We start from the raw sequence: 21,930 nt of genomic DNA on the forward strand, positions 1-21,930 counted from the left end.
TGGAACATTCTCATCATCTCAAAGATACCCTAGACCCTTCAGCAGGCATTCCCCCCATTCCCTCCACCCCAGAATCTAGTAATCACTAATCTATATATTTTGTCTTTATGGATCTGCCTATTCTAGACAGTTCATATAAATGGAATCACATTTGTGGCCTTCTGTCTCTGGTTCCCTTCACTTAGTATAATATTTTTCAGGTTCACTGATGCTGTAGCATGTATGAGGATTTCATTCGTGGTTATAGCTGAATGTATTCCATTGTATGCACATACCACATTTTATTTATCCATTCATCAGTTAATGACCATATGGGTTGTCTCCACTTTTTGGCTAATATAAATAATACTGCTGCAGACATTCAAGTCTAAGTCTTTGTGTAAACATATTTTCATTTCTCTAGGGTATATATCCTAAGTGAAATGGAGTGGAATTGCTGGGTCACACAGTAACACTGTGTTTAATTTTTTGAAGAACTGCCAAAACTGCGTTCCAAAGCAGCTACCTATCATTTTATATTCCCACCAGCACTGTATGAAAATTCTAACTCCTCCATATCTTCGCTTGTTACTGTCCATATTTTTTATTATAGCCAAGCCTAATGACTGTGAAAATGTTTTGCTGAAACAAAAGCTATGAGCCCATCTGTAACTGCCAAAGCTACCTTCCTGATTCTAAGTTTTCCTATTGCTTTAAATATTGGGGGCCCAAGAATCCAAAACATTCTGCCATAACAAAAGAATCTGTTCCCTACACAAATGATTGAAAGTGGACACATAAAAACATGAGACAAAAGAATCTACATCCTTCATTACCCTTGGTTGAGACTCCTCTCAGCACCATCTGCTCCATCTTCAAGAACTGTCCCTGACACTTAACTTTACCAAAGCCATGAATCTCAAAAATCATTCCAAGTTTCCAGACTTGATTCTGATTTTATAAACCAAAATCTGACTTTCACGTGTTGACATAAAAAAACTCAGGAGGAATAAAACATGCCAGTGAAATGTGGAGGAAGGGGAGAAGTAAGGTGCAATTCTTTTAGAAGAAGGGGATTTTCTATTTTAAGTTATATATATTGTACAATTTTAAACAAAAGAGTAAAAAGGGCATTCTACATTGTATTTCTATATTATATGAAATCTTATAAAGAATATGTAATACTTTTCAAGCACAAAAGGACCAATTCTTAATTCCATAAGCACCTTAGTTTTCTGAAGAGCAGGGTCCATCATACATAAGCTCTTACTTCATGTAATTCTATGAATTAAATCCCATACCAAGTCCAGCAATCTGAGGTGGTAGCTCTATAGGGGCCAGTTAGCCCTAAACCTAGCAGTCAAAAAAGCTTCCCTATGCTACAATAATGGAAACTCACTAGCTATAGCACTGATAGTAGTAAGCTTCAGTTTTCTATAAATTCAATTTCTAAATATCTTCAATTTCTGAAGAGTCAAAAAAAAGGGGGGGGTAATTATTCTAGTTTGTTCAAATACACATCATCGTCTGCACATTGTACTGTGGCCTTGAGAAAAAGAGGAAAGACCTCCAGCTCACTTCATTTTAAGAAAATGTTTTATTCTTCCTATCCTGATGTGAGATCTCAAGGTCAGCTGGGATTGCGGTTTTTGCTCTGACTCTACCTGGTACAACTATTCTGGTACCTATCTGTCCACCTGCTCACCTCTTTGGTGTTATACAATCATATTCACACATATGTATCAGAGGAAAGCATTTTATTCTTCAATACAAATCATTAAAATTTACTTTCCTCTACAAATTTTTCACTAGAGCTGAAAGATCAAGCTCTTTTTCCCAAAGAATCTCTGTCTATACATGTCAGTTGTTCAGCTCTTTTCATTCAATATGTCCATTATCCTCCAATCATAGACATCTGTGGGTTTTCACATCTCCTGGGTCTAAAAAGGCTGACCTTGGGCGCCTGAGTGGCTCAGATGGTTAAGCGTCTGCCTTCGGCTCAGATCATGATCCCAGAGTCCTGGGATTGAGTCCCGCATCAGGCTCCCTGCTCTGCAGGGAACCTGCTTCTCCCTCTCCTTCTGCCTCTCTCTCTCTCTCTGACTCTCATGAATAAATAAATAAAACATTTAAACAATAAAAAAATAAAAAAAATAAAAAATAAAAAGGCTGACCTTGAATATATACCAAGCTTCACCTCTAAATTCAAATTATCCCAGATGAGGGGCACCTGGATGGCTCAGTCGTTAAGCATCTGCCTTCAGCTCAGGTCATAGTCCCAGGGTCCTGGGATCGAGCCCCGTGTCAGGCTCCCTGCTCGGCGGGAAGCCTGCTTCTCCCTCTCCCACTCCCCCTGCTTGTGTTCCTCTCTCACTGTCCAATAAATAAATAAAATCTTTAAAAAAAAAATTATCCGAGATGAATTTAAAGACAAGAGCTGGCCATGTGTGAGCAGATGTGTTTAGTCCTGACCTTGCAGACATGGGTGTTTGAAAAGGGAAAAAAGCTAAGGCACAGATATGTACAGAGGACTGGTGAAGTTCCTGAGGATGTGTCAAAACTGGTGAGTCAGGGGCGCCTGGGTGGCTCAGATGGTTAAGCGTCTGCCTTCGGCTCAGGTCATGATCCCAGGATCCTGGGATGAGCAGAAGCACTGGCTCATTTCTTACTGGATTAGAAACTAAAGGAGACAGGAAGAGGCTCAGTGGTCCTCAAGAGATTGTTTAGTCTGTAGCCTCCCCTGGGTCTTGGGCTCAACCTCTATGTTCTCTCATAGCTATGACTCAACCAGGTATTTTCTGGCTTACTGAGATATCCACTGCATTTCAGGTTCTGATGTTTAAAAACAAAACAACAAAAACTCTTCACAAACCTTATGTTTCCTTTTGCCTTTGTTGGAAACTTTTTCTGAGGCTTGTTTCTGAGCCTCTCTTGTGTGCTTTTCTGGCACATTTTTCTTTTCCCCCTTGGGCGGCTCTGTTTCTTTGTAAGGCTTTCCTGGTATTCTGGTCAAGAGATTCAGGTCAATCTTCACAATAAGTGGATACCTGTCATCAGGCTCACTGAGGGGTGAAAGAAGTTCCTTCTCTTCCATAGGAGAGAACATTCGTTGCCGAAAAAAGCTATCTTCTTCCTCCACTGAGGAGGGCTTCACGGGAGTCCTGTTACTCTCAGGGTACTTAGGAGTTTGTGAGGAAGGAGGAAGGCTCTCGCTTTCATCCGAATCTGAGGATGAGGTATCTGTTTCTATGATTTCCCTTGATTTCTGGGAAGATTTACTCGTTGACTTGTATTTCTTTTTCTCTGCAGAAGGTCGAGGGGAAGATTTGGACTCCTTCTTAATATTGGGTTTCCTTGAGCCTTTGGTGGCTGCTTTATGTCTGCTGGAGGGCATGCTGGTAGCCATGTCTACCGGGGTTTCGCTTTCTATCTTCAGGCCTCCCCGGGGCTCTTCAGCGGCTGCCTTCTCAGCCTTTTTGGGTTGTTTTTTGCCTACAGTTCTCCTCTGTGTTGTGCTGTCACTCTGTGCAGGGGACTTCTGCCTCCCTCGCCCACTTTCTGATCCCTTTTGGACAGTTTTGGAGTCTCGTCCAGGAGTAGCAGAACTCGTTTCTTTAGGTCCGCCTGGATCAGGGTAGCTATTCCCGGTGCCCTGTTCTCGGCCTTCCTTTTTATAGCCTTGAGATGATGGTATGTTACTGTCCACAGAAGAAGCTGGTGACACTTTATGTGGGTTCACTTTATTCAACCAATTATCAAGTTGCCATTTGTTTGTTGGTGGTGGTTCAGGCTGAAAAACAGAGAAATAAATATGCTTTTGTCAATCCTGAAGCCTTCTCCCTCCTTAACAATCTCAACGAAGAGGAAAAAGCACGTCTAAGACCACAAAGGCATTTGTTGTTCAGAGTTCTGACTGAACTAAGCAAAGGGCTGACTATTGGCTCTCAGAGCTCTCATCTCTTGAATGAGAAGATAAGCCTGATGTTACAGTGGCTTTTAAACATTAAAGATTCCTGTCAGGAACCCAACTTCAAAGGTAAAATTACAAATGACCATGGCTATGCTTAATTCCAAAAAGTAAAGAAGTGATACAGGTACTGATAGAGATTTTTAACCATATTTTATCAACCTACAGTAAAATTATACGACTCCTTTTAGTCACAATAACTACATAACATGAATTACCATGCTGAGATATAAAAAGAAAGCCCAAACTGAACCAATCCAGTATTTTAGGGACCTGAAATATGACCTCAAGTAATTCCTAATCCAGACTGTTTGTTCAAATAACAAGGAAACTCAAGTATCTAAGTTTCCTCCAAGATACACAGTTCAATTTCTTAACCTTCTTTCCCTTCACCTTTTATATTTGAAACAGGTCTTAACTGGCCATCACCAGGGGCCGTGCAAGGCCTGCGGAAGATACCCCTGCCTCCCTCTCACCTCAGGAGATGCACTCTGCGACGGCTCATTTGCCTCGCTGTCACTGGAGCTACTTTCACTCTCTGAGTCAGATCCAGAGCTGCTTTCAGATCCACTGTGGCTGCTAGAATCATCCCTGGAGTTATCAGCTCCTTCACTATTATGGTGTGAAGGTTCAGAGTTACTAAAAAGAGATAAAACATGTAAATGACTGAAAGTGTTTTTTTGTTTTTTACACTGACAACAGGAAAACACCCAAATCTGACAACTAACTTTATTTAAAATGTTTACTGTTATGCTGTTACAGATCTATGAATCCAGAACATCATTTATAAATGAAACACTTCCTTAAAAAAAAAAAGTTTCTAATATGCTCCTCAGCCATTAGCACTTACCTTTTAAAAACAGTTCTACTGAGGTGTAATTTACATACCACAGAATTCACCCATGTTAAGTGTACAATTCAATGATTTTTAGTTAATTTACAAGGTTGTACAATCGCCATTACAATAATATTTACTTTATAAGGTCGATTATTATATTACTACAATGCTATCAGGTGACCCCCACCCCTCCAAATAAAACAAAAAATAAAAGGATGCGTACCTTCCTGGTGTACTCCTTGGCATTGTCTTATCACAATCCTAAAAGTAAAACATGAGAGGAAATGTGAATGAATAAATAGCACTCTATCTGCTTAATGTGAACAATATTTGAATTCTTAACAGAACACTAGCAGCTCTAATGTATGCATCAATGTTTACCTAATACGTAGGACACACTGTACCTAAAGAGTAACTGCCAGGCTAAGATGAAAAGCTTTGTTAGAAGTTTTTCTTGTCAACAATCTCACATTTCATGAGTACACTCTGATCCATGATAGGTAGTAAGGAAAAGCCAATTTAAAAAGAAGGAGTTTTAAACACAGAGCAGAACATGACAACATTCCACTGTCAAAAAGCAGTAAGGAATTTATTTTAAATAAATGAATCATATATGTATCATTCAATTCTAATTCTTATAAAATACAATGCAAACCAATACTGTATGATACTGGCAAATTCATAAAGCAGTAGACACACCTGCTCCCCATCGCTGTCTTCACTGCTGCTTAGTTTTAAGTCATCTTTTAACATACTAGAGGGAAAAGGCAGAAAGAATTAGTAATTCTGTAACAGTGTATCATGGCACACCAGAGTATTAAATATCTATGAATCATTCTAGAAATAATCATGGTGGTAGCCATAGATTTAATTAAAAAACAAAGAAAAGAACCAGTAAGTCTTACTCTGGTGTGCTTCACATCCAGAGTAAAAACTGAGAAAGGAGGAAGTGAACATTTCAAAAGCTCTCACGTTTCCGTAAGTAAAACATGTAACCTTCTTTTCTAATTAAATAAGCCACCTCCTACAAACTCTTACACTCAGTTGTTATCTCTATTTTTCTCTAATTGCATCCACACCCACTCATTCATATTAAAACAAATTACCATACGCATACCCAACAGTCCACTAGAGAGAAAACTCCTAAAAAGAAGGAAGATAAAATGAAAGTATCAGCAATCCTCTTTCATTGTCCCTCATGTTCCACGAAGAGATTCATACAACTTCATAATTGTGGAAACCAGAACACAAAATCAAAGCGCTAGTTCATAAACGCCTTGCTATGAAAGATGACTGCCCTCTGGAGGAGTAACAATTTGGGGTAAGAACCTTAGCTATAAAACAGAAATGACCGTGTATGAATTAAAAATAAACTCCAGGTTTTAAATCTTCCTTGATTAAAGTTCAGATCAATTAAAAAAACACACAAATTCCGTAAACTATAGTTTCTAAAATTCATTTTTCAAAGTAAGATTACAGATTTAAATTTTCCTTAAGGCCATAAAATCAACATTAAAATAAAGAATCCGAGTAATGACCCATTAAATATTCCTTGCCTTTTTACAGGGGAGCAAAAATTAATACAAAACTTAGGGAAAACCACTAGAATAATGTTTAATTTCTCATTACTAGTAGTTCCATTACCTTTCTTAAAATTTCATGACAGTCTCCAATCAGTGGAAAGGAAATCTTCTTTCACTCCAATAACTATTAATACTTTCCCCTCAAAGCTTAACCTGAGTTTCTGTATCTGACTCGAAATTCAGATTATCCCCTAAAAGATCACCCTGAAACAAAGTAACCAGATGATTACAGAATTATGAAAAGTGTTTTAAGGCTGGCCCAGTTAAGCGGGACAGAAAAAAAGAGCTTTCTTTTGGACAAGGGCTTAGTGCATCTCTATGACTGATACCTGTAAGGAAATGTACTTACTCTGAATTCTCTCAGCCCTTATGATTTAATAATGGCAGCTCAATGAACCTGTTCACACACGTGGATATGTCAAAGCTTTTACCAGACTGCTCAAGGTCCTGCATGCTTTTGTTCCCTCAGCAACTGAACGGATTCGGACATAAATGGTAGGCTTTTACCAGTTCTTTGCATATGAATAAATATGATAAATATGATTATAATTTCAACTCTTTAAGCAGTGAGGGGGATTTCTTGCATTCATATAAGTTCATTCTCAGTTCTTCCTTTGTTCAGCGTAAGAGGCTGAGGTTATCAATACAGATTACAGGTTATAGCTTAGAAAGCCAGCACTGGGGCCACAGCTTCTTCAGAATTTTGTTTTAATTAGTGAGTTAACTTGTGGTCTCAGGAATTCAGTTCACTTCTTAAGCTGGAACTTATTATCATCCAATATATTAGCCTAATTACATTTTGACATATATTCCTGGTTCTACCTATAGAAGGAGGAAAACTTAAAGACAGTACAAACTATGCTGACTTAATATTCTACACAAAGCAGTTAAATGGAGGGCTTACTAAGAATCCTGTATCGGTCAGTCTTCTTTATTAAAAACAAACTATCAACCTACCCACAAACACAAATACACACATCTCTTAAGAGATGAGAAAAAACCGTAATCTCAGAGGAGGTGTAGGCAAACTATGGCCCACAGGTAAATACAGACTAACACCTGTTTTGTAGAAAAGTTTTATTGGAACACAACCACACCCATGGTCTATATTTGCTTTCATACTACAATGGCAGAGCTGACTAACTGGGACAAAAATTATCTAAAGCCGCTAAAGCCTAAACTATTTCACTATCTGGCCTTTTACATTAAGTTTGCCTACCCCTTCCTTAAAAGATTAAGTACACATATTTAAGCATTGTGCTAATATGTACACACTACAGACAGACTTTTAGCAAAACAGACAAACTTATTAAGCAATACACTTACGATTTAGATTGGTGTCCATTTGAGGTTTTAGAAGAAGGATTGTATCTTTCTAGAACAAAAAGAATGCAGAAATTAACAACTACAGTATGGCTATTTAGATTGTAAGATATGTATCAGTATATCCTCAAAAGAAAGGTAAATCAACACCACCAGATAGAATTTGTCCCTCCAACAAACTGGCAACATTTTAAAGTCCAATAAATACGAGATACTGGTGGAAACAGGCATGCTCAGAAGCTGTCTGTAATACTATTAACTCATACAATCTTTTTGGCAGGCAATCTGGTAATATTATCTCACTGATACTAGAAATGCACATATCCACTGATGTGGCAATTATGATGAAAAAAAATTTACCTTATAGGTGTATCTGGAAAAATACATAAACACACACACCAGATGTTTATGGTAGTATGATTTGTAACAGCAAAAACTAGAAACAAATGTCTATCAAGAGGGGACTAGTTAAATAAATTATGGTACGTTCATAAAATGTAAAACAATTTTCATGTTAAAAAGAATGAGCTAGAGTTTTTATACTGATACAGACACAGCTCTAAAACAACTTAAGTGAAAAACACAGGTAATAAAAGAGTAGGAGCAGCTTATGGTCCCATTTTCCAATAGTTAGTTATAGCAGGAGGAGGACAGAACTAAAGATGCGACATTCTTAAAAGATTTTAAGATAGAAAATGTAAACTTTCTGGCCTATAGCTGCTTTCTACATATCAATAATGGCGGGTCCCTTTTTCCTACAACTATAGCTTTAAGGCAGAACCAGTGTAAATCTACTTATTAAAGAAGTTACTGCTCTTGGCAAAAAGACCATTTATTTTGTTATAGAGCTATATGGGGAGGCCTAGACATTTCCAAGGTTCCTGACCCTACCACTATCAATTCATACAGCCATCATCTCTCGGGACGAGACTTAAATTCCATAAGGCTGGGATGCCTGGGTGGCTCAGTGGGTTAGGCATCTGCCTTCGGCTCAGGTCCTGACCCCAGGGTACTAGGATCCAGCCCCGCCTCCAGCTCCCTGCTCCGCGGGGAGCCTGCTTCCCCCTCTGCCTTTGTCAGCTCCTCCCCCTGCTTGTGCTCTCTGTCTCTCTGTCAAATAAATAAAATGTTTAAAAAAAAAAATTCCCTAAGGCTATTGTTCCTTCAAGTTCTTCTCAGAAACCAAAAGACAGGAGGTGAAAGCGGTTTCTGCAACAGCCAACTTTCTTCCCAGACCTAAAGACCCGGCAAGAATAAACAAACACAAACACAGGAAGAGAAGAGCTTTGGTAAGCTACAACCCCTTCTTGCTTATAATTTAACTCTCGCAGAACCAATTATCTTCACGAAGGAGAAAAGAAGACAGAAGAATGGCTCTTGGGTTTATTAGGTGCCCATCAAACTGAATTCATGAACTCTGAACTACTACTTAAAATATTTAATAAAAATAGTTAATTTTAATCACCATCAATCTATAACTCTTCATTTTTTAATTTAATTTAATTTAAACCAAGACTTGGTTTAACTCATTACTAATCGACAGATAATAAAAACTGGGATAAGGCATATTTGTGAAGGAATTATAAAAGCAATATATGATGTGACCATGAGAAATGAATGCTCAATAAAAAGCTTAACTTGAAAACCAAGAGGAAAAGAAATACTCACTTTGTTCTCCAGGGCCAAAACTGGACTGCTGAGATTCCTAAGAAAAAGGAACATAAAATTATATAGTGGCATTAAGAGAACTGTTGGTAGTGACAAATGCTTCAAATTAAACTATTCAATTCCAGCTAATTCAATGAAAGATCCTGTTGAGTTCCTAAGAATGCATAAAAGAAAACACACTGAAAGAATTTAGCAATCACATATAATCGGCCTCAGTAATCATGTGGTCACAATAATGAACTTTCCCAAAGCTCACTACAAAAAGCATCAAGCTACCTAATAGTTCCTCTTTATTATTCATTTCTTTTCAGCAGCATCCATGGTACTCATATCCTAATTTAGAGCCCTGGGAAAGCAAATGATTTCAATTTAAGATTCTTGGTCTTAAGAAAATGTTTAACTAGGGGCGCCTGGGTGACTCAGTCGTTAGGCGTCTGCCTTCGGCTCAGGTCATGATCCTGGGGTCCTGGAATCAAGTCCCGCCTTGGGCTCCCTGCTCAGTGGGAAGCCTGCTTCTCCCTCTCCCTCTGCCCCTGCTTGTGTTCCCTCTCTCTCTGTGTCTCTATCTGCCAAAAAATAAATAAAATCTTAAAAAAAAAAAAGAAAATGTTTAAAAAAATTAATAATAATAATACTAGGGGCACCTGGTGGCTCAGTTGTTAAGTGTCTGACTCTTGGTTTCAGCTCAGGTCATGATCTCAGGGTCATGAGATCTAGCCCTGTGTCAGGCTCTGCACTGGATGTGGAGCCTGTTTAACATTCTCTCCCTCTCGGGCGCCTGGGTGGCTCAGTCATTGAACATCTGCCTTCGGCTCAGGTCATGATCCCAGGGTCCTGGGATCGAGCTCCGCTTCGGGCTCCCTGCTCCGCGGGAAGCCTGCTTCTCCCACTCCCGCTCCCCTTGCTTGTGTTCCCTCTCTCGCTATGTCTCTGTCAAATAAGTAAATAAAATCTTAAAAAAAAAAAAAAAGATTCTCTCCCTCTCCTTGGGAGCCGCCCCTGCCCCGGCTCATGGGCATGTGCACTCTCTCTAAAATAAATAAACTAAAAACCTACACTAGAGCGAAAACAGCTGTACAACCTATATAGACTCAAAAGATACCACCTTTATGAACTAAAAACCTCACATAGTATTCACACATCATTTTACTACCTTCCTTTTCCCGCTCCCAATATCTTACAAACAATTAGCAACTTGAGGAAAAGACTGTCATGTATTCTTTGTAAGCTGCGTACTACTAGTACAGTGGCACTCAGGAAGTACCAGTAAAAAAGGAAGCCCAAATGTCACTGTCAGTGAAAGAAACGTGGCTTCCCAAACCCAACTTTCATGATCACAACACCTGTTTCACATGTGCAAATTGTGCATTTTTCTAGGTTAAGCCTGTGGTACACAATATAGTATTAAAATTATACAAACATCCCTAAAAGCCTTCTTAAAAATAAGCACAATCTTACTTTAATGACAGAACCATTTGTGAAGAAGAAATCCACATATGAATTTTAAAAAATACAGTTGCACTATAAACAACAACAACAACAACACTATAAACCTACATATGTGGTCAACAAGTGTGCCAAGAGCATCCAACAGGGAAAGAATAGTCTTCTTAACAAATGGTGTTGGGACAACTGAACAACCATATGCGAAAGAATGAAGTTGGATGCTTACCTCAGATGATATTAAAAAAATAACTCAAAATGGATCAAAGACCTAAATGTAAGAGCTAAAACTACAAAACTCTTAGAAGAAAACTTAGAGTCAAACCTTAATGACCTTGGGTTTGGCAAAGAACTCTTACATATGACACCAAAAAGCATAAGACACAAAAGAAACAAATAGATAAAATGGACTTGGGCAAAATTAAGAACTGTGCTTCAAAGGATACCATCAAGAAACTGAAAAGATGACCCAAAGAAAGGGAGAAAATATCTGCAAATCATATATCTGTTAAGAGACTGCTACCTACAATATAGAAAGAGCTCTTACAACTCAATGATAAAAAGACAACCCAATGAAAAACTGAGCAAAGGATCTGAACAGACATTTCTATAAGGAAGATAAACAATGGTCAATAATGATGTTGTCTGACATCATTTGTCATGGAGAAAATGCAAATCCAACCCCACTTCACACCTACTAGGATGACTAGGATAAAAAACACAGATAATGACAAGTGTTGACAAGGATGCGGAGAAAATGAAATCCGAGTGGGGATGTAAAGTGGTGCAACTAGCTTTGATAAACATTCTGGAAGTTCCTCAAATGGTTAACGATATAGTTACTGTATGACCTTACAATTCTACTCCTAGGTATATAACCAAGTGAAATGAAAACATTATGTCCACACAAAAACTTGTACGCAAATGTTTATAGCAGCATTATTTCACAACAGCCCAAAGCTCAAAACAACTTGAACATCCATCAGCTAATGAACATGCTACAACTTGGAATAACCTTGAGAACATTATGCTAAGTGAAAGAATCCAGTTGGAAAAGACCAAATATGGTAAGATTCAATTTACATACGATGTCCAGAAAAAGAAATCTACAGGGACAAAAAAAAGATGAGTGGTTCCACAGAGCTGGGAGGGAGACAAAGGGAAAGTGGGTAATAGATGAAGAAGAGGGAGTTTCTCCTCGAGGTGATGAAAATGCTCTAAAATTCACTGTTGTGATGGTTGCACATGTCTATAAATCTACTCAAAACCATATAATTGTACACTTTATTTATTTTTTTAAAGATTTTATTTATTTATTTTGAGAGCGAGAATGAGAGAGCGAGCGAGCATGAGGGGGTGAGGGTCAGAGGGAGAAGCAGACTCCCCGCGGAGCAGGGAGCCCGATGTGGGACTCGATCCCGGGACTCCAGGATCATGACCTGAGCCCAAGGCAGTTGCTTAACCAACTGAGCCACCCAGGCGCCCAACTGTACACTTTAAATGGGTGGAAGGCATGGTATGTGGATTGTATTTCAATAAAGCTATTTGAAAAACTATAGAGCAGTGGCAAAGGTCATGCCTGTGAACTGTGTTAAAGATGCAAAAAATCCTCCACCACCTTGAATCGCCAATTATCTTATACTCGTTTACCTGGTAAATGGCCTAAAACTTAATAGCCTGAACTTTCAAGTCATCTCTCCTTTTCCTCACACCGCTGACAATAGTAAGTCTGCTGGTCTCCAAATGCTAGTGGATTCCAAAACATACACTGATTGCAACAAAATCTCCTCTTCTCTCCATCTACACGGCAAGACTTCAGGTCCTCACTTTTTTTTTTTAATTTGAGAGAGAGAGCCAGAGAGAGTGCACAAGAAAGGCGAGCAGCAGAGGGAGAGGGAGAAGCAGGTTCCCTGCTGAGCAGGGAGCCCAATGTGGGACTCAATCCCAGCACCCTGGGATCACGACCCAAGCCGAAGGCAGATGCTTAACAGACTGAGCCACCCAGGCGCCCCTCACATTTTTTAATCTACAAAGGCCATCTAATGGATCTTTCTGGCTCTAATCTTTCTCCTTCACTCAACTATAGTCTCTAGTTAATCTTCCTCAAGCCCAAATCCTAGTATGAGTCATCACTATTCTTTTTGATAGAGCCTTCAATTAAGGCTCTTTGTTTTTCCTAGGAATGAAACCCAAACTCTTTGACATGATATCCATTCATATATCTAAGTACTGGAAAAACAGAATGATAAGCAAAAACAAGGACTTATAATCATGGAGCTTAACACTCATCTGTATAATGTCAATGACTATCTCTGCAACTATTCATGCATATAAAGGTAAAATGGTAACTGTGGCAAGTACAACAAAAGGCAAGAGCTTACAATTTTGTGTGCATGAGCATGTGAGTGAATGTGTGAGTAAGAGGGAGAAGGGGGGGGGGGGAGAAGAGAGACAGAAAGACAGATCCAGCCAGGAAGATGAGCAAAGACTTCCCTGAACAACTACCGTTCAGGGGCGCCTGGGTGGCTCAGTCGTTAAGCGTCTGCCTTCATCTCAGGTCGTGATCCCAGGGTCCTGGGATCGAGCCCTTCATCGGGCTCCCTGCTCCGCGGGAAGCCTGCTTCTCCCTCTCACACTCCCCCTGCTTGTGTTCCCTCTTGCTGTGTCTCTGTCAAATAAGTAAATAAAACCTTAAAAAAAAAAACAAAACAAATACCGTTCAAGTTAAGACCTAAAATATAGGTAGGAAGTAAACTGGGAAAATAAGTGTTCAGAGTACAGAGAACAGCATGTATAAAGTCAGAAAAGACAGGAGGACTTAAAGGCAGTCCATGGGAGCAAAAGGTACAGGAGGAAGGGTGGTGAGAAATGAGACTCAAGACCTGAAAAGCTAGATCATAAAGCATGCAGACTTTATAGATTATATTTAAAAACATATAATATATATACAACCATATCTGTTTAGTAAAATTCGAGTCTTGTGGGACAGATGGAGGGGAAGGGGGGTTGCGGGGGGAGGTATAACTCATTTTTACATGAGGTAACTTATGTCACGAAACCACCAGTGAAGTTAATGTATAAGATCTGAACTTCTGGGGCGTCTGGGTTTCTCAGTCAGTTGAGCATCTGACTCTTGCTTTCAGCTCAGGTCAGGATCTCAGAGTCCTGGGATGGAGCCCTGCTTGAGATTTTTTCCTCTTCCTCTCCCTCCCCCTTTACCCCTCCCTCACTCCTGCTCATGCAAGCGAGAGCGCATGCACGCTCTCTAATAAATAAATAAAATCTTAAAAAAAAAAAAAGATATGGGGAAGTGAGCAGTAAGGCAGGCTGACAGTAACGGGGCTGAGAAGCTGTCCACAGAGCAAGTGAAAATGAATGCCAGGGGACTTGGATCTCAGCTAAAGGACAGTATTCTAGTTACTGAACTTTCAGCAAGGGGACCCTTTTGAAAGTCATGATCTTTGAAAAGGTCTTCCTTTTGTGAAAAATGAACTTTTGCCCAGTCATCCTCTTGAATTATCAAGAAAAAATTTCCAGCTCAACCAAGATGAAATGAATTTTTCCACACTGAGAGGCATCCAGGGTCTGTTTGCTCCATTAAAATTACAAATGGAAATGAAGGCAGTGCAGCAGGTTCAGCGTCTTCCATTTCTTCAAAGCTCAAACCTTTCACTGGCTATTTTGAGGGGCAATGATGGGACTACTGGATTTGAAGATATTCTTCATGGCCCGTCACAAAGTGAACTAATGAAAGAACCACACCTGATGGTGGCATATAGACTCGGGTTACTGTAATCCATTTTGCTGTCTGTTCATGAAAATAGAGGGGCTGCATGTTGTTTATAGTCCTCTTTTTACTATAATTTGATGTACACAACCTTAAAACTACTGACACATGAGAATTTTTGCCTAAACAGTATCTGTGATCATTTGAAATTATTTGGGTCTTTGGTTTATGGCCAAGTGACAACTGAAAGCACTAAAGGGAAATGACTTTAAAACTCCCAATTTATATGAAAACAATAGCTTTCTATGTCTTTAAAAATTTGTTGATCATGAATATTTTAAAACTATCTAGAGGTTCTCATCCAGCCTATTTTCTGGATATTCTATAAATTTAATTTTGAACAACCATTAGCAGCATTTGAGTCTGTAACCTTCATAGTAGCACCTTGCAGAATAAACATGTATAAGTGATTTCAGTGGCAACACTTCAAATTAAGTACGGGGTAAGATATTTATATTTTACCTTGTTTCAGTATAGCCTAATGAAACTCCTAAGAATAATATTGGATTTATTGATGTTATTTTAGATTGTAACTATTCTTTGATTCAGGTTGGTAAGTACAGTAAGTTCAAAGGTTTTGATTTTAGTCTTCTTTGTAAAGTGAAAAATTAAATAAAGCAACCAGCATATGCTGATTAAAAAAAAAAAGATATGAACTTCTGTGTTACTGTAAAAAGATTTGGGAGTACTATTAAGGTTATCCATGAAAAAAAGAGGAGGAAGGAGATTAAATTATTTACATTATACTTGAGGGATTATATTGCCTCTGTTATCTTTATCTTTCTTTGAGTGATGCACAAAGAAGTATCTCTTCAAGTGTTTTATAACTGGAAAAGAATCTAACAAAAATCATAAATTGAGGGTGCCTGGGTGGCTCAGTTGCTTAAGCCTCTGTCTTTGGCTCAGGTCATGATCTCAGGATCCTGGGATCGAGCCCCGCTTCAGGCTCCATGTTCTCAATGTGGAGTCTGCTTGAAATTCTCTCTTCCTCTCTCTCTGCCCCTCCTACCATGCACCCCCCCTAAAATAAATAAATAAATCTTTTTAAAAAAATCATAAATTGAGATTACTAGAAGCACCTGCACTTTCATCCACCTCATTATAGCTAACTTTATACAATGAATGATTTATTCTAATATCTGTTTCTTGAATCTTCAGCTATGTTTTCTAAGTCTACCTCAAAAGTGTTTCCTGACAAAGAAATGCATTTTAGTATATTCTCCCTTTACTGGATTTTACTCATTTTTCGGTAAAGCAGAATGACCAAGTTTTTGGACAAAGGTATAGAATACTGGGAGAACTCTCAAAACATGTTTTTAATACAATTTACTAAACTTGGATGTTTAGGGACTGAATTGAATTATCACACAACTCGAAATACCAGAGAGTATGAATCATGACGCTTTCATAGTTTCATTAGTTAGTATCCCAAGATACATTACACACTAAAAGCAAGGTTAAAGACATAAATGCATATTCAAACTACTGTTGATAATCTGGATGTTTTCTTCTTTTTTCAGCTTAGGGCATCCTTGTTTCTACTTTGTACAGTGACAGATTAAGAGCTCATATGAGGAGAAGAAAAAACTCAGCTCTGTCATTTTCTTGTTTGCTCAGAAATGCATTTTAGTGTTATTTTCACTCAGTAGCTTCATTGCAGGTATAACTTTTAAGCCGCTTGTCCATAAGTGAAGATTAGTTGAATTAAAACCAGTTAATATAATCTGTAAATCATCTTAACTGATCCAATTTAAAACTGTAATATGCTACAGCCAGTAAGAGCAAATGAATGAAAGCAATTCCACCAACTTTTCCATAATGAAAAGACCTAAACTTCTCTTGGAATACCTTGGAAATAAAATGTGACCATCTGCCATTCAGATCAAGAGAAACAATACTACTTTGATTTTTTTTCTTAGACTTAAAAATAGAGAATTTTTTGAACTAAAAAATAAGAATAAAGTTTTCATCCTGTTTCTGTCCCTGCCCCCAATCTCCAATACACACAACACTGGAGTATATAAATGCTTTCCACTTTGGAGACCACTGACTTACCATAGTGGTAAGAATAAAGATGGAGAAAAATGAGTGGAATTAAAACACATTAAAGGAGGTAAAAGCATTAGGACTTGATGACAGTTTATTGGGTACAACAGAGAGGGAAGTGCCAAAGATAATTCCAAAAAAGTTTTCCTAGCTTCACTAAGACAGGAAAGTCAAAGAGGATCATGCTTATTTTCTCTTGCTTTTTGGTTGGGAACTAGCAGGGAGAATCACTAGTTCTCCCTGGAAGATGTCTCAAAGGCACTTAAAACTCAACATCTAAGAAGTGTCAACTATGCAGCTGAATGTATGTATCTGGAATTAAGATAAAAATTTTTATTAAGATAAAAATTTGTAGAACACCTAAGTAAAGAGGAATAGGATATAAAGAGAAGACAATTCTAGGTCTAAGCATGGTGTGTATAACTATGCATCCACACAAACACTAATATGTAATTTTTTCCATTCTTTTGTATTATTTTATTTCCACAACGAAATGTTGGGCAGACTGAGGCAAAACACGTTTCTTCATTTGTATTCTTTTATAGCACCGAGCACAATGCCTGGAAAACTTGTATTTATTGGTAGAGGCAGAGATCGAGGAGAAAAAGAAGTCAGAGAAGTAAGGTAACTCTAGAAGAGCAACATATAGTGGGAGACAAGGAAGAAATAGCTTAAAACAATATTTAATGCTCATGAGAAGCCATATGAAGATAAAAAATGAAAAACAATGATTGAATTTACAAAATGGGCCACTGGTGGTCATAATGAAAATGGTTTTGGTGAGGTATCATGTGTAAAAGCAAGATCAACCAGCCTAGACTGAGGAGTGCCTGAGGGAAGAAGAACAGACATCAAGTATTAACCACTCTTTCAGGAAGTTTAACTCTAAGGAGGAGGACTGGCTGAAGAATCACACGGAACAGAGGGATTTATTTGTTTTGTTGTATGTATGTATGTATTGTGTTGTTTTTAAATGGGACAGATCAAGGATGTTTAATGAATGACAACGGATTCACTCAACCAGCTCTCCAAACATATTCCTAAAGTCAACTTCTCATCCACCACAAGCCATATGTGAGCTGCTCTTTCGACCTGCTAATGAGTGTGAAATCCTTCCTATCGTGCTCCTTACCTTCCCATGTGCTTCTGGCACTCCTATACTTCTCCTTCTAAGCCCAGTTACTGTTATCATCTTTAGGATGTCATCTCCAAATTCCCTAACAAAATTTTCTCCCTTCTCTGTCCTCTCAGTGGACCCAGTTCATATGGTCAGCACACACAGAGAATAAATACCTAGTAAAGCTTCGGATAAAGTCTTAAACTAAAATACACACGAAGGTGTATTCACTGAAAAGTCAAAGAATGAGATGAGCTATAAAAAACCAAAACCCAACTTGTAAAAGCAACCCAACTGAAACAATGATCACTAAGTACCTAACTGAAGTGTTTCAGAAAAACCAAAAATCTAAACACATTACCTGAGTATTTATATACAAATTCAGTAAACAAACATTTACTGAACCGCCATAGGTGCCAGGAACTATTCTAGGCACTGGCACATACTACTCTAATTGCTTTTTTAAATACCAATCTTAGAACAGGGTAACATCCAAATGATTCAATGCTATACCTCCGAAGCACCCAGAACACTGCCAGGAGTTGTTTCAAACATACACTGAATAAATGCAAGGGCAGTCAAAAGCTTCAATACGCTTCAAACTACCACTGAAAAATCTACTAACCTATCTCCAGTGATACCCACCTCATTTGCTTTCCCTCCAATGACAAAGAATGAGCTAATTGTGCACTATTCTAAAGTCAATATCCTGTACTTGAGCACTGAATCTCAACCTCTCTTGTGGTGATTTCCTAAGGGTACCCTCTATCTTTCATGTATCATATGCTTTTCCTTCTTACTGAAACATTATGATCAGCACATACATATAAGATAAAACATTCTCATCTTATAAAAATACTCACCTGACAACATCACTATACCCTTCTTGGCATCATCACATTTCTCTGTTCCCTTTTACAGACAATGCCTCAAAAGAAGCTCACGGGCTCCAGTATAATTTGTGCCTCTGTAATCATTTTTTGCCCTCACCTTTCTAACTAAAGTGCATCATCAATAAAGAATACACTGTTAAATATGATACCGGGAACACAGTAAGAACTTCGTAAGTAAATGTTTTGACAAATAACCATCAAATTTATACAGATGAAAGCCATAATGACTGAGATCAAGAATATGCTAAATGAGATTAGCAGATTAAGACACTGCAGAACCAAAGATTACTGAAACAGAAGATATAACAATAGAAACTACTCCTAAATGAAACCACAAAAAAGACTGAACAAAAAAATGAATAGTGCATTACTGAGTTATGGAACAATTTCAAGAGGCCTAATATACATGTAATTGGAGCCCTTCAAGTAAAGGAGAAAAGGGGAAAAGGGAGTACAGAAAAATATCTTGAGAAAGTAATAGCAAACTTTTTTCTAAATGTGATAACTATAAACCAAAGTTCCAAGAAGCTAAAAATAACCCCAAGCACAAAAAAGATGAAAAGAACCACACGAAGACACATCAAAACTGAACAGCTTAAAATCAGTGATAGAGACAAAAAGAATCTTAAAAGCAACCAGAAAGAAAAAAGACAAATTATATACAAAGAAGGAAAAAATGACAAGGAATTATATACCAGACACAATGCAAGCCAGAAGACAGTGGACAACATCTTTAACCTAGAATTCTATTTCCAGCAAAAATACCTTAGGAAAAAAGGTAAAATAAAAATTTCAGACACACAAAAGCAAGAAGCATTCATCACAAGCAGACAAGCATTAAATGAAATGTTAAAAGTCAGTCCTCCAGGTAGAAGGAAAATGCCAATCAGAAATCTGGATGAACACAAACGAATAAAGAGCAAAAGAAATGGTAACTATATAAAGAAAGACAAAAATCCTTTTGCCTCTATTATTTAAATGTCTTCAAAAGATAAGAGACTGTCTAAATGAAAAATAAAAATATTGTGGGGTTTATAACTTAAATGTAAGTAAAATGTATGCAACAATAGAACAGATACCGGGAAGGGGGAAAAAAGCATAATGTTGAAAGGTTCTTATATAACAGAAAAGAATGGTATATTACTTGAAGATAGACTTTGACAAAGACATATTCCACAAACCCTGGAGCACACATAAAATAAAACAGTTAAAGTTAATAAGCCAAAACTACAATGCAAACATAAAAAATACTCAATCCAAAAGAAGGCTATAAAGGGGGAGGGCAGATGGGACAAGTAGATATCAAAAGGCAAGATGGCATATCAATAACCACATTAAAGTGGTTTATCAATAACCACATTAAATATAAATGGTCTAAGTACACCCCCAAAATAAATAAATACCCCAATAAAATAGCAGAGTACCAGACTGGATTTTTAAAAAAGGCAAGACAAAATTATATGCTACTTACAAGAAGTGCATTTTAAATAAATGAACACAAATAAGTTAAAAATAAAGAATGGAAAAAGGAATACAATATGTACACTAATCAAAAGAAAGCTAGGATGGTTATATTAATATTGGACAAAGTAAATTTTATAGCAAAGATTATCATCAGGATTAAAGGGGTCATTTCATAACAATAAACATATCAATTCATCTAGAACTAATAGCAATCCCAAATGTTTATGCACCTAAAACATGAACTCCTAAAAGTATGAAGAAGTGAACAATGACAAATTCAAAATAATTGGGAGGTTAACTATAACTCTCAATAACCGACAGAACAAGTTAAATTAAAATGAGTAAGAATATAGAAAACTTGACTAATGCTATAAATCAAGTTGATCTAATCAACATTTATAAAACACTCCACTTAACAACAGCAAAATACATATTCAAGTGTACACAAAACTTTTACCATAGAAAACAATATTCTGGGCCATGAAATAAGTTGTAGTAAATGTAAAAGAATTCAAGTCACCCAAAGAACATTCTCTGACCACAGCGGAATTAAGCCACAAGTAAGAGAAAATATACAAGGTAACAGAAAATAGGTGGAAAACCTCCAAATATCCTGAAAACTAAATGACACTTCAAAATAATCCACAGAATAAAGAAGAAATCAAAAAAGAAATCAGAAGATATTTTGAACTGAATAAAAATAAAAACACATTTCAGAATTTGTGGGATGCAAATAAAACATTACTTAGAGGAAAATTTATAGCACTAACAGCCTGTATGAGAAAGTAAGAAAGATCTCAAATCAATGACCTTAGCTTCCTCTTTAAGAATTTTTTTAAAGGCGCCTGGGTGGCTCAATTGGTTAAGCGTCTGCCTTCAGCTCAGGTCATGATCCCAGGGTCCTGGCATCAAGCCCCACAATGGGCTCTCTGCTCAGTGAGGAGTCGGCTTCTCCCTCTGCCCCTTCCCCCTCCTCTCCCCTCTCCACCACTTGTGCTCTCTCTCTGGCTCTCTCTCAAATAAAATCTTTAAAAAAAAATAGAATTTTTTAAAAAAGAAGTGTAAATTAAAACAAAAAAATAGAATTTAAAAAATACAATGTTTTTTCAAAGGAAATATAAATTAAACCAAATGAAAGCAGGATAAGTAATAAAGAAGACAATGGAAATCAATGCAACAAAACCCAAAAACAATGAAGTAGAAAAAGCAGTTTTTTAGAAGATCAATAAAACTGGAAAACCTCAAGGGGCACCTGGGTGGTTCACCTGGTTGTGTCCGACTCCTGATTTTGGCTCAGGTCATGGGATCAAGCCCCATGTTGGGCTCTGTGCTTAGTGGGGGAGTCTGCTTGAGAGTCTCTCCCTCTACCCCTTCCCCACTCACTCTCTAAAAATAAATAATCTAAAAAAAAAAAAGAAAAAAGAAAGAAAAAGAAAAGAAAGGCACCACATATATGAACAACTGCAATTGCTAAGGCAATTCCATGCAGAGACAAGATCCTTCTTTTTTTAAGAGGTGGGGGAGGGGGGCAAAGGAAGAGGGAGAGAATCTCAAGCAGACTCCACACCCAGCGGGGGGTGGGGAGGTGGGGGGGAGAGTTGATCTCAAGACCTTGAGTTCATGACCTTGGCTAAAATCAAGAGTCCAACACTTAAATGAGTGGGCTACCCAGGAGCCCCCAGAGACAAGCTTTTTAAACAAATGATGATGGAAATGGATATCTGTACGCAAAAAAAAAATAAACTGTGATCGATATCTTATCACCATACACAAAAATTACCGTAAAATGGATCACAGACCTAAATGTAAAGCCTAAAACTAT

At 37.8% G+C, this 21,930-nt stretch overlaps 1 protein-coding gene and 1 pseudogene across 1 annotated transcript in view; one reads left to right on the plus strand and one right to left on the minus strand.

Moving 5' to 3' along the window:
* The window catches only part of AFF4 (AF4/FMR2 family member 4), an 87,321-nt gene that overhangs the window by 20,462 nt on the left and 44,929 nt on the right, over window positions 1–21,930 (minus strand). The window contains 6 exon segments of the mRNA XM_027607169.2: window positions 2,852–3,769; window positions 4,423–4,585; window positions 5,008–5,045; window positions 5,484–5,538; window positions 7,694–7,742; window positions 9,359–9,395. Coding sequence (XP_027462970.2) covers window positions 2,852–3,769; window positions 4,423–4,585; window positions 5,008–5,045; window positions 5,484–5,538; window positions 7,694–7,742; window positions 9,359–9,395 — 1,260 coding nt within the window.
* LOC113929931 lies at window positions 14,173–14,596 on the plus strand (annotated as a pseudogene).

The sequence above is a fragment of the Zalophus californianus genome, chromosome 5, assembly GCF_009762305.2.
Source record: "Zalophus californianus isolate mZalCal1 chromosome 5, mZalCal1.pri.v2, whole genome shotgun sequence".
Taxonomy (NCBI): Eukaryota; Metazoa; Chordata; class Mammalia; order Carnivora; family Otariidae; genus Zalophus; species Zalophus californianus.